Source organism: Eublepharis macularius, chromosome 8 (genome assembly GCF_028583425.1).
Source record: "Eublepharis macularius isolate TG4126 chromosome 8, MPM_Emac_v1.0, whole genome shotgun sequence".
Classification (NCBI taxonomy): Eukaryota; Metazoa; Chordata; class Lepidosauria; order Squamata; family Eublepharidae; genus Eublepharis; species Eublepharis macularius.
In genome coordinates, this window is record NC_072797.1 from 31241435 (window position 1) to 31255334 (window position 13900).

General features: G+C 43.1%; 1 protein-coding gene across 1 annotated transcript in view; it reads left to right on the forward strand.

Annotated features, from left to right (window-relative positions):
• IL31RA (interleukin 31 receptor A) overlaps positions 1–13900 on the forward strand; it is a 60163-nt gene that overhangs the window by 11771 nt on the left and 34492 nt on the right. Inside the window, exons 5-6 of the mRNA XM_054986846.1 lie at positions 2594–2760; positions 8430–8560. Coding sequence (XP_054842821.1) covers positions 2594–2760; positions 8430–8560 — 298 coding nt within the window. The remainder of the gene's footprint in view (positions 1–2593; positions 2761–8429; positions 8561–13900) is intronic.

Below are 13900 nucleotides of genomic sequence, written 5' to 3' on the forward strand. Positions count from 1 at the left end.
TTTTATTCCGCCCTCCCCACATTTCCAGCAGGCTCAGGGCGGATTACAAAATACATAAAGGTTAAAATGTATAAAACAGTTATTATAGTTAACAATTCTAAAAACATCCAATTTACACAGTTAAAATACAATTATAAATATCAACATAGTGGCACATAATTCCACTGATCAAATTTAAAACAACTTCAGAGCACCTCTGCATTAAAGAGTTTTTAAAAATAGGGGTATTGGTGGTGGGGAGGGCCCAATCCCTCATCAACCGGCCAGCGGGGCTCCACCTAGCACCTCCCATATGCCTGTCGGAACAGCTCTGTCTTGCAGGCCCAGCGAAAGGATAACAAATCTTGCAGGGCCTTAGTCTCTTCAGACAGAGCGTTCCACCAGACTGAAAAGGCCCTGGCTGATGCCAGGCGGGCCTCCCTGAGGCCAGGGACATAGAACATGTTTCTCACTAGAATGGAGAGTCCTCTGGGGTTCATATGGGGAGAGGCGGTCCCGCATATACGCCGGTCCGCATAGGGCTTTATAGGTTAATACTAAAACCTTGAACCTGATTCGGTACTCCACTGGTAGCCAATGCAGCTGACGCAATGCCACGCATCAGTAAGCCCGTGATAACACGTACCGCCGCATTCTGCACCAGCTGTAACCGCCAGATCAGGTTCAAGGGAAGCCCTGCGTTTTAGTAGTCTAACCTATAGGTGACCATTGTCTGGACCAATGTAGTCAAATTGCGGGACGAAAGATAGGGGGCAAGCTGCCTGGCCTGTCGAGGATAGAAGAATGAGGACCTGGCGACCGCTGTGATCTGAGCCTCCATTGTCAATGAGGCATCCAAGGTCACCCCCAGGCTCCTGACTCTTGGGGCTGGTGTAAGCACCGCCCCATCGAGTGCAGGAAGCTGGGGTCCCAAATCCACGTTTCCGCGACTCAAGTACAGGATCTCCATCTTCGCAGGGTTTAGCTTCAGCCGACTTTGTCCATCCAGCCATGGCTTCAAAAGCATGCTCCAGGACATCTGGGGTAGATCCAGGCCAGCTGTCCATCAGCAGATACAGCTGGGCGTCATCCGTATATTGGTGGCACCCAAATCCGAAACTCCGCACCAACTGGGTGAGGGGGCGCATATAGATGTTAAACAGCAAAGGGGAGAGTATCACCTCCTGCGCCACACCACATACTAGTGGCTGGCATGACGATAACTTATCTTGTAGCGCCACCCTCTGTCCCCGACCGTGAAGAAAGGAGACAAGCCACTGTAGTGCTGTCCCCTGAATTTTCACGTCAGCAAAGTGGTGGGTCAGAAGCTCATAATCGACCGTATCGAACGCTGCTGAAAGGTCTAATAAAATCAGCAGCGCCGATCCACTTCGATCCAGGTGTCTGTGGAGATTGTTTGTGAGGGCGACCAGCAGTGTCTCCATCCCATGTCCTGGGCGGAACCCAGACTGGAAGGGATCTAGGGCCGATTTATACCCCACTTTTCTCTCCAGTGAGGAGAAAAAGGAGCTTATATCAGTCTCCTCTCCTCTATTTTATCTTCACAACAACCCCCTGTGATAGATTAAACTGAGAGAGAGTTACTGGTCCAGGCTCACACAGATAGCTTCCATGGCAGAGTAGAGATTTGAACCTGTGGGCCAAGCTACAGGTGACGAATGACACTTGAGTGGCAAGTGAACAGACTCATGTGTATTCCGCCCTGTTCACTTGCGCTCCACTTGATCACACGTGATCAAGTGGAGCGCAAGTGAACAGGGAGGAATACACATAAGTCTATTCACTTGCCATTCAAGTGTCATTCGTCACTTGTAGCTTGGCTCCACATCTCTCTCCCAAATCCTAGCCTGATGCTCAAAGCACTGCATCACACTGGCTCTCAGCTTTCCCTCCTTCCAGGCCCCTGGCAGCCTTTCATTGGAAAAAGCCTGGCCCAGTTACAAAAGTGTTGTGGTAGCAAGTTGCTCAAGTAAGTTCTGTGATGGAGGCTGCTACTGGGCCCAGGTGAGCTGCATGGCATCAAGTTAGTCACCACTGCAACTGAGTGAGTTGTGCAGGTTGCCCAATGGTTGCTGCTGTGCATGGCCCTGATGAGTTCTTCCTCCAGAGCAGAAGGGAGCAGGGGAAGACTGGGAGGCAAAAATAGCCCTGAAAAGGACCGTGTCCCCCCCCATCCCCATCCTGCCACTAGCTTTTAACTGACAGAAAACAAGGTTTGAAGGCTGACAGTAGCTATGATAGCGTAGCAACTCCCATGGCCACTAAGATCTCAGAAGACACCTATTTCTTAATGATATAGGCATTGCTTCTGCTATTTTGGGGGGTTTGACCCCCCTCATTTTTTTTCCCTTTTAGATTTCCGGTTTTTCTGCAAATCTGGGGCTTTTCTCAAGCTGGTTTAACGTCTAGTTTCTCAGTTCATGGCTCCAATCTCTAGATGGGGCCATGTTGAGAATTCTATATATTGATGTTCATCTTGCATTGTTATTTTCTGTTCTTGAATGTGGAACAAGTTTTACTGAACTAGATCTTTAAACTTGTTGAACACTTTTATGCCTTACAGAAATTTTATTAATGTACTTCTTTTCTACAGAGACAAACAAGTGTTTTTAAAAGAAACTAGATCAAGTAAGAATGGTTTAAGATCTTGGAATTTCCAGACTGGCATATTCTATCCTCTATTTTGTATCCAGTTGAAGTTAGAAAATCCCTTAGGGAAAGCAGAGTCTGAGTGTGTTTCCCAAAATTCATCAGAAATACGTAAGTTATAAAATAAGCTATTTCAAATAATGATATAAGAAACAGACTTTGTACATTTGTACAAGTGCTAAGTTTATATACAGTTGCTAGATGTCTGGTTCATACATAGTAATGGGATGTGAAAGTCGGACAGTGAAGAAAGCTGACAGGAAGAGAATAGAGGAGAATTTTGTGGATACTGTGGATGGCCAAAAAGACCAATAAGTGCGTTCTAGATCACATCAAGCCTGAATTCTCCCTAGAAGTTAAAATGACAAAACTGAGACTATTGTACCTTGGTTCCATCATGAGAAGACAAGAATCACTGGAAAAGAAAATAATTCTAGGAAAAGTGGAAGGCAGTAGGAAAAGAGGAAGACCTAAAACAAGATGGCTTGATTCAATAAAAGAAGCCATATCCTCCAGTTTGCAAGATCTGAGCAAGTCTGTTAATGATAGGATGTTTTGGAGGTCTTTCATTCATACGGTTACCGTAGGTTGGAGATGATTTGATGGCACATAACACACACACAAATATCTGGTGCATCTCCTAGAAGTGGTCAGGTGAATTTTTTCTCTTGTTTCTGGAAATATTATCTGAAGTAACAAGAAGAACAACATTTGATTTATATACCACCATTCAGGACAACTTAACACCCACTCAGAGTGGTTTACAAAGTATGTTATTATTGTATTGTCGAAGGCTTTCACGGCCGGAAAACGATAGTTGTTGTGGATTTTCCGGGCTGTATAGCCGTGGTCTTGGCATTGTAGTTCCTGACGTTTCGCCCGCAGCTGTGACTGGCATCTTCAGAGGTGTAGCACCAAGAGACAGAGATCTCTCAGTGTCACAGTGTGGAAAAGAAGTTGGCAGGTAATTTATATCTACTCAGGAAGGTAGAGTTGGGCTGAGTCATCCTGTAAGAGTTTCCCAGGGTGTGGAATGCTAATGGAGGGAGGCTTCACTGTATCCTGAGGAGGTTCTTTTGCATATGGATTGCTGCTTGATATGCTAATCTTCTCTGCAGGGCTATTGTCGGGTATAGAGTATTTTGTTAGCCTAGTGTTTTTCAGGACTGGAAACCATGCTGTATTCATTCTTAAGGTCTCTTCTTTCCTGTTGAAATTGTGCTTATGCTTATGAATTTCAATGGCTTCCCTGTGCAATCTAACGAAGTAGTTGGAAGTGTTGTCCAGTATTTTAGTGTCCTGGAATAGGATACTGTGTCCTGTTTGAGTTAGGCTATGTTCAGCCACTGCTGATTTTTCCGGATGGCCAAGTCTGCAGTGTTTTTCATGTTCTTTTATTCTTGTCTGGATGCTACGCTGTGTGGTCCCGATGTAAACTTGTCCACAGCTGCAGAGTATGCGGTATACTCCTGCAGAGGTGAGGGGGTCTCTACTGTCTTTTGCTGATCGCAGCATCTGTTGTATTTTTCTGGTGGGTCTGAATACTGCTTGAAGGTTGTGCTTTTTCATAAGCTTTCCCATCTGATCACTGATTCCTTTGATATATGACAAAAACACTTTTCCTGTGGGAGACGGTTTTTCCTTGGTTGTTTGATTTATCCTTGGTTTAATTGCTCTTCTGATTTCATTTCTTGAGTAGCCATTTGCTTGAAGTGCGTGGTTTAGATGATTAGTTTCCTTGTTGAGAAAGTGCGGTTCACATATCCGTCTTGCACATATCCGTCTTGCACGGTCTACTAATGTTTTTATTATGCCTCTAAATAAATCAAACAACCAAGGAAAGACTTGGGACCACACAGCGTAGCATCCAGACAAGAATAAAAGAACATGAAAGACACTGCAGACTTGGCCATCCGGAAAAATCAGCAGTGGCTGAACATAGCCTAACTCAAACAGGACACAGTATCCTATTCCAGGACACTAAAATACTGGACAACACTTCCAACTACTTTGTCAGATTGCACAAGGAAGCCATTGAAATTCATAAGCATAAGCACAATTTCAACAGGAAAGAAGAGACCTTAAGAATGAATAGAGCATGGTTTCCAGTCCTGAAAAACACTAGGCTAACAAAATACTCTATACCCGACAATAGCGCTGCAGAGAAGATTAGCATATCAAGCACCAATCCATATGCAAAAGAACCTCCTCAGGATACAGTGAAGCCTCCCTCCATTAGCATTCCACACCCTGGGAAACTCTTACAGGATGACTCAGCCCAACCCTACCTTCCTGAGTAGATATAAATTACCTGCCAACTTCTTTTCCACACTGACACTGACAGATCTCTGTCTTTCGGTGCTACACCTCTGAAGATGCCAGTCACAGCTGCTGGCGAAACGTCAGGAACTACAGCGCCAAGGCCACGGCTATACAGCCTGGAAAATCCACAACAACCATATGTTATTATTATCCCCACAACAATCACCCTGTGAGGTGGGTGGGGCTGAGAGAGCCCTAGAAGCGCTGTGACTGACCCAAGGTCACCTAGCTGGTTTCAAGTGGAAGAGTGAGGAATCAAACCCAGCTCGCTAGATTAGAGTCCTGGCACTCTTAACCACTACACCAAACTAAGAATTAGACCTGCAAATCTCAACAAGAAGACGCTGTATTACTTACCTGTTGTAGATGCTGTCTTAAAGGGCCATGTATAGGCTTGGATGCAATCTTATAATACCAGTGTTCAAGTTACAAGATAGTCCTCTTTCCTTTCATGATTTCTCCCTTAGTTATTGCTTTTAGAAGTCTACGGAGGAATGATTTGGAATTGCCACTCTACATTAGGATCCCCTGAGTGCCTTCTGGTTGGGGCGCTCCAACTCTACTGTGTCTCTCTGTGGCAGTTGAGCTGATTGAAATAGGTTGTCTGTATCCATCTGCTTGTTTTGTCAGGCTGTCAAATTTCACCCACTAGGCAGGGTCTTTTGTTAACAAACTCAGGGCTCATTTCGAGGGGGAATGTGCAGGAACGCAGTTCTGGCAGTTCCCCAAAGAGGTCACATATCAGGTGGCCCTGCCCACCTGACTCTCGGCCATTTGGGCCCGTTATGGCCTGGATTGGGGCCAAAACGGCCTGGATTGGGCCTCTGACGGGTGGTGGATCACTCTCCCGTTCAGCAGCGGCCTGATCCTGACCATTTTGGGCCCCTTTTCAACCATTTTCAGCCCCTTTTTGCCATTTTGGGCCCAATTTCAGCCCTGAATGGCCAGGATTGGGTCCAAAACAGCCAGGATAGGTGATGTCAGGGGGTAAGGCATATGGAAATCAGTTATGCCAATGACACACTTCTGGTGATGTCAAGAGGCGTGGCATATGCTAATGAGTTATGCTAATGAGTTCCTCCAGCTCTTTTTCTACAAAATGACCCCTGAACAAACTGATTATTTCTCCTCCTACTCTATGTACTTGGTTTAATCCTGTCAATCAGAGTGTTCATCTATACATTAATGGATGTAGCTGCCTTGGAGATTCACTATTGTGGCTGGCTGAGGAAACTTTTAATCCAAGTGAGCCTTACTATGTCTTAGGATCAAACTATACATGATATTGGAAGATCTGTGAACGGATCTTCCCTGTTGCTTCTATTATCTATTTATGTTATTTATGTTATTTATAATCAGCCTTTGTCACAGAGACTCAAGATAGATAACCCAGTGTTAGTACAGTCAATTTCAAGAACATTTCAGTAAAAATGTAATAGGGTATATAAATGCAAATATGCAAAAATTTAAAACCAGCAACAATCCAATACAGAGTTGAAGAAATGCTGAAACATGGCAATTCTGACAGACATATTAAATATCATATAACTATCCAGCAGGATCATACTTAAAACAACAGGTAGTATGTAGTAATAAAGTCTATGGTCCCTCTTTACTGATGCATATCTTTGAGCCCACTCCCTTATAGTACAGCCCTCCTATCTGAGTAAAAAGCCCTCTTGAATAATTCAGTTTTGCATTATCTGTGGAAAGCCAGGAGAGTGGGAACTCTCCTGACCTTTACAGGTAGACCATTCCATAGAGAGGTGGCCACCACAGAAAATGCTCATGTATAGGCAGCTGTTGGTTTTGCCCACCCTGTAACCTGGCCATGCTCCCCTTCATCATCTCTGTTTGCTTCCACTGAGGTGCTAGGCCTGTTTTCCCAGCCTTAGTCCTTCTCCCAGCTTCTTAAGCTCCTGTTCTGGCCACTGTACACTTTCTGCAGGGTTAAGCCAAGCTGACTGGATCAAGTGGGGAAAGTTCCCAGTTCTCTCTGGGTCAGGAATGTCACCTTCCAAGTAGCCAGGAGGCTAGTCTGCTAAGGCTCCAGGCCTAGCTGACCACAGCTTCTTGCAAGCTGCCCCCTTTACCTGCTTCAACAGGGGCCTTTAATTCCTCTTTCCCTGGCCACTCCCAGTTCTCGTTTCCCTGCTTCTTTGATCAGGCCCTTTCTCTCAAGGAGGCTTTTATCCCAGAGGAGGCCTTTGCTCCATAGGGAGCTTGTACTGGTTGGCCTTCCTTCTGTTTGCTCCTCCCTCGCTCTTCCAGGCCCAACTACTTCTCTTCTTGACTCTGCAGCTGGGCTGCGATCTTCTTTAGGGCAGTGATACTGCTCCACCCTTTCTTCTCCAGGGATAGGGTGTCCAGGACTGTGACAATCTCTCTTAGCCACCTCCAGGTGGGGCCTGGAGATCTCCCAAAATTGCAATTTATCACCAGCCTACAGAAATTAGTTCTCCTGGAGGAAATGGCAGCAGACTCTGTGGAATCACGTCCCTGCTGAGCTCCCTCAAACTCCAAACCCTGCTCTCCCCAAGCCCCACTCCCAAATCTCCTGGAATTTCCCATCTTAGAGCTGGCAATCCTACATGATTTATCATTGGACCTGCATCTTGGAGGGGAGAGAACTTTTGCACGTCAGTGATAGATCTGGAAGTTTTCAAATTGCACAGAATGTACAAATGACCCCTCAGAAACAACACAGGCCAGCAGTGTGTTTTCTGATCAGATTCTAGGACACTGTGAGGGATTTAACCACTTGCTCCCGGTGGTATTTTTTTGCTCTATGTTTTGATGAAGTTGCTCAAAATCCAGTCTGACTTGGATGCTACAATAAAGACAGGAACCATAACAGAACTGTTTCTGCTTGTTGCATTCCCTTGGTCCAGTATTAGTTAGAAGGTGTTGGGGAGAAAGTTCTTAAATGTTTAATCCTGCTGCATTTCTTGCTATGTGAACAGGAGAACCTTTTGTGACAAAACGGGACCAAACCCTTTCCTAACTGCATAGTTCACTCTTCTGTTGGCATAAGCTTACTTTTGTCATAGGTGAATGAGTCTTCTCCAGTGGTTCTTGCGATTTCCCACAAAGGGTCTTAGGCAGCCTATTCCATATGCTCCCCATTTTTATTTATTTATTTAATTCATTTATACCCCGCCTTTCTTCCATGGTGGGGTCCCAAAGTGGCTTATGTCATTCTCCTCCCCTCCATTTTATCCTCACAACAACCCAGTGAGGTATGGTAGGCTGAGAATATATGACTGGCCCAAGGTCACCCAGCAAGCTTCCATGGCAAAGTGGAGATTTTAACCTGTGTGTCCCAGGTCCTAGTCCAGAATTCTAACCACTACACCACACTGGCTTTCTCCCCATCTAAACAGAGTCCTGCTGCTCCCAAATATTAGTGGATACTGCTTATTATCTGAAGGCATGAAAACTTTGTTTCTCTCTTCCAGTGAAGGTTGAACCACCTCCTGTTAAAGTTGAAACAATTCCAGGGATGAAGAAAATGCTAAGAGTTTCCTGGGAAAGAGAGACGTATAGAGAGTGCCAGATTCGATACAAAAACATGAAGCAGAATGATTCGGTAAGTTGTATCTTAATTAGGTGGTGTTTTTCTAGATTTCATGATCTATAATAATAATAACAACAACAGCAACAACCAATTTATATACCATCCTTCAGGACAACTTAATGCCCACTCAGAGCGGTTTACAAAGTATGTCATTATTATCCTCACAACAAAACACCCTGTGAGGTGGGTGGGGCTGAGAGTGCTCTAGAGAGCCGTGACTAGCCCAAGTTCACCCAGCTGGCTTCAAGTGGAGGAGTGGGGAATCAAACCCAGCTCTCCAGATTAGAGTCCCACGCTCTTAACCACTACACCAAACTGGCTTTCTTTCTAGTCACAAAACTTGCAACAACTTGTGTAGATTAGTTCTGTGTTAAAATATTCAAATAGGTATATTTCTACCTGAAAAATGTCAAATAATGTTGCTAATCCCCTGCTTGATACCTTGGTACTCTAGATAATTAAGCTAGCGGGGGCGGGGGGACATGCAAAGATTAACCCTTTCATTGCCTGAAACAGCATTACTGAGCAGTGCCTGGGCATGTACAGAGGACAATAAAAGCTCCATAGCAGTTAATGTTTTTGCAGGGTGGGGGGAGTTTATTCAGGTGTGGAGAAGGGGTGTGAAAGGTGGCGACTCCACAGGAAAGCATTTGGTATAGAGAAAGGCCAGTTATTATACAGACCCCAGTAAAGACAGATAAAATAACATTAAAACAAGTCTGACTTTTACTTGATTAAGCTAAATGCACTAACTGCATAGTCTTCTTGTCTTTCTGGGGTGTACCCTGGGATCCATGAATGAACTAGCTGCCTGTCAGCAACACTAAAATGAAAAAAAAATGAAGAAAGGGAGGGCTTTTGGGATTTTAAATAATCGTTTTAAATCTTAACCCTCCTCTATTATTGGACTGGCTGATTCATTCTTTGGTTTAGGGTTCTATGAATTTATACTTGGTCAAGTCCTGTTGGAACCCCCTCATTTTATAAGGTACAGATTTAGTTATAAACTTTTCCCTTGACATAAAACTCACTGTTAACAGATATGCATTCTAAGAGCTCTGGCCAACCTCTGGCAGTCTGATGTTTCTCCAGGCCATCTTCTCTCCCCCCTTGTTTTTTATTGCTTAAACTAAACAAAGCTGAGGTTGAACACACACATAAAAGGATGGGGTAGGGATGATTTGTCCAACATCAGAAAAGGGACTTTGGTGAGAAGTTGGACGGATATTTTTGGCTCACCACAATCACCCCTTTTGTTCTTCCCCTCACAGAGTTGTTCTTTCTATTTTGATCTTTAGTCCAACCATCTGTAGTCTCTAAAAGTCTCAAGAAGTCTCAAAAATTGAAATGATCTGATCTCGTCTTATATCTTATCACTTCTTTCCTTCGTCACTGAGAAATAATCCTTTTTTAAACTCTTCTTTTTATCTTTTATCTGTTGATGTAGGTATATTTCCTTGCTGTTAAAGATGCCATTGTTGATTACTTATACTTGGTTTCAATAGTGTTTTATCTCGTGTTTGTGATTTACGATGTTTTCAAATTTCTGCAACCCATACCCTATTGTTCATTGAGTGTTCTAGCTGTTGATCATATTGTATCTGTTCATTGAATTTCCTAGCTTTTGATCATACTGATTTGCATGTATAATCCATCTTGGGTCTCAGTGAGAAAGGCAGACTATAAATAAATGAATGAATGAATAAATGAATAAAATGAAACATATCTGCCATGCCAGATAACATCCTTTCATGAGATGTCACATCTTCTTTTTGTTTTTCTGTGCCAAATTTGTTTAGGTTTTTTCACATCTTTCATTACAATTCCTTTCTTTTACCACTTCCAGCAGCATTTTGAAATGTTTTAATCCATTGTCCTCATGAGATAATTTGGCTGAAAAAATAGTTTTCTGGGATGTTGTTCATCTGGGGCTTCTGTACTAAATCCATTTGAATTACTGGTACCTTCTTCTGTACCTCTCATCTGACGAAGAGAGCTATGGCTCTCAAAAGCTTATGCTACAGTAAAATTGGTTAGTCTTAAAGGTGTTACTAGACTCTTTACTATCTTAACATCACAGTATTTGAATCATATCTACTATCTCAGTTCCTTCTCTCTTGGTAGTCCCCCCCCCCCATAAAAAAACCCCCAGATAACAGAAAGAGCCTTCTTCTGTTGATACTGTTTTCAATTACCAGTTTAGTTGATCTTATTCCTGCATAATTTATAACAGATGCATAAAGTGATAATATGCCAATTCACTGTGTATTGCCAGTTAATCTATCCTTCTTCAGTAGATCCTTTTCATGAACTCTTGTCTTCCTTGGATATAGCTCCATCTGACCCATTTGTGCCATAATGAACAACATAATTCCACACTGAGGACTTCACATTGCCACCTGTAGATTTTATTTTATTTTTTCATTACCCCATCTGATTTGTATAAAACCATATACAAGAAACTTCCATTAATAATGATGATGAAGATGATAATGATGATGATAACTGCGCTTATATACCACTCTTCTAGACAGATTACTCACCACCTGTCTTCATTAACGTGATTCTTATATTAGTGCAGTTTAAACCACAGTTACAACAACATATCTGATAATTTATAGTAACTAACAGTGCAATCCTAAACAGAGTAACACCATTCTGAGTTTATTAGAGGCAAAGAAGACTACAGCACTGATAGAACAATGACTTTATGGGCTTCTGTTTAGGTGGAGTTTGCAGGGAGACAGGCAAAATAAATGATATAGATTCTGCAGCTCCCTCCCCAAGAGAATAGTATTAGATGTGCAAAGAAGAGAAGAAAGTAAAAAGAAAGACAGGAAAAAGTGAGATAGTGAAGAGACTTAAAGGTGAGCAATAAAAGTTTGAGCTGAATACCAAAGGGAGGAGGAAGCCAATGTAAGGACTGGTATAGAGGAGTGATATGAATAAAATAGTATGCATGAAAAATGAGGCTTGATGTATCCCTTTCACATTTTTACCTGGCTACCCCAGCACACAATAATGTAATACAGTTATATCCATGTCAAACACAATACCTACTTAAAATCTGACATGGGTCAAAACCAGTCAGGCAAGAGACATTGGGGTAGATCCTACTTCTATTCTGCCACTCTGCTGAGCAAAGATTATTTATTTATTACAATATTTATACCCCACCTTCCCTTTTGGCTCTGTTACCTGAATTGATCTTGCAATTAAGAGAATTGTGGGGGGAATTAGCAAGCAAGGAAGATGGCTTTGCAAGAGGCCGGTAACTATGAGATCTTTTTCACCAATGTCTACGGGGTACTTTCTGAAAGAGCAAACAAGGCTGGTGCTTAAATTCAAAGAGCAGTCTTTTATTGAAAGGGAAAAATGCATGCACATACACACAGGAATACAGGGTAAAATGGTTACACACACACAGAGTCCTAGGAAGCTAGCCAGAAGTTGAAATAGAGTGAGGGAGGGGAAGAAGTATATCTACCTATCCTGAAGAGTAGTCCAGTCCACCTGAGAAGAGAGTAGCTTCAAATGACAGCGTTCTTGGCCAGGAGAGCAAGAGGCTTGGAATAACCTCTGGCAAGCAGCACTTTGGATCCAATAGGTATGCACAGAGAGAGAGTCTTAGGGAAGAGACCCTAAGGGAGCAGCGTCCTGGAAGCAGGGGTCCTGGAAGTGTGCACGATTTGAATGGGGCTAGGGCACTACTTGTCAGGCTGTGGATGATAGGCTATGGCAGATAGATCCCTGTACCATTGTATCAAGAAATCCAGGCTCTTGGTTAAATGACTTTATTCAGAAATCAGATCATTTCCACAGATATGTCCATAGAATTATTCAGAAGCAAGGTAAGCATCTAAGCAGTAAGAACAGGTTGACAGGAATAGTAACCTGTGGGAAAATCCTTCCTCTTAACATACACGTTTACTCCTTCCCCCCTCCCAGCAGTAAAACAGGACTTTTGGCGCAAACTCTTCTTGAGAACGTCTCACATATTTGTACTATCAAGTCGAGACACTGAGAAAGCAAAAGATCAAAGTTGAGACATAGCAGTGTATGGGAGTGAGCAGTATACAAGGCCAGAAGTTTCTACAGTCCGTTATATAAGGCACTTGGAGCTTCAATAAGCCTGTGAAAGGAAACAGTTATGGCATTGGCAATACGATATCAAGTTATAGCATGAAACATTGGGTCAGAAATAACAGATCAGCAAACAACAGGGCAGCATTAAGTAGTGGCATGGATGGGGCACAGACACGACACTACTCTTATAGGGTAAAACGTGCCCTGAGGTGGCCCACCTAGCTGTTGGAACAAAGGCTCCAATGGTCAGTTCCTGGAAGTAACAAAAGGGTTGATTACCTTGATTGGTAGCTGCTGGGGCTTGTGAAAGCAAATGCAAAATTTGTTCTGGCACTGCACAAAGGGGCAGTTTGTTAATGAAGTCCACTGGAGCTAAGTTGATGAATGTACCTTCCCAGAAATGAATGATAAATACTTACGAATGCTTGTTGATTTTCTCCTCAATCCTGGACAGAAGATCTCATCACGGAAAGAGGGAAAGGAATGTGTTAAATGGGATGACTCTGTGAGACCTTTGTTGCTCTGGATTTCTTTAGGGGCTGGGGAGACTGCAAAAAATCACTGCTAGTCTCTCAGTCTCCGCATTTACATGTAGCATTTCATTCATGCCTTCATCTCCCTGGGCGGGACTCAGCAACTGTTAGCTGGAATTCCCCTGGCTGCAATACAAACTGCCATTTTAAATCTAGCGGCCTTGTACCTTTATATCACAGGCAGCCATGTTAAATTACTATTAAAGATGGCGGAGGCTGGGCCGATTGCTTACAGCTCAGTTTTGAAGCCTTCCTCTAATCTAAGGAAGCTTCCTCCAAATTAAGTGGCTCTTCTATTGGTAGAAGTTGGAGGAAGGCTCCGTAGGCTGGCTGAAAGCTACTTGGAGGATGGCTGGATCCGTCCTGTTAGTTACATCTATGGAGTACTATTAGAATAGCCCAGTACTCTTCGTTGTTCCATTCTGGAGTGAATGGAGCAGAGAGCAGAAAGGAACAACAGAGGAAGAAGGCAAGGAAAACACAACTGATTCTGATACAACTGTTATGGTTTGAAAGTAGCAGATGGTTTTTATTTTCAGATAAATTTAATCCATGTTAACATATATTTCAAAGCCAAATATGAAAAAGTTCATAAAAACAATGGCTCTCATATAATTAATCGTACTATAATATGATTAATATGGGGACATGCACGTGTAGTTTCCCCATTGCTGTAGTTTCCCTGTTGGTCAGGACTGGAGGGTCTGCGGTTAAGTTGTAGAGTTTCTCCCTT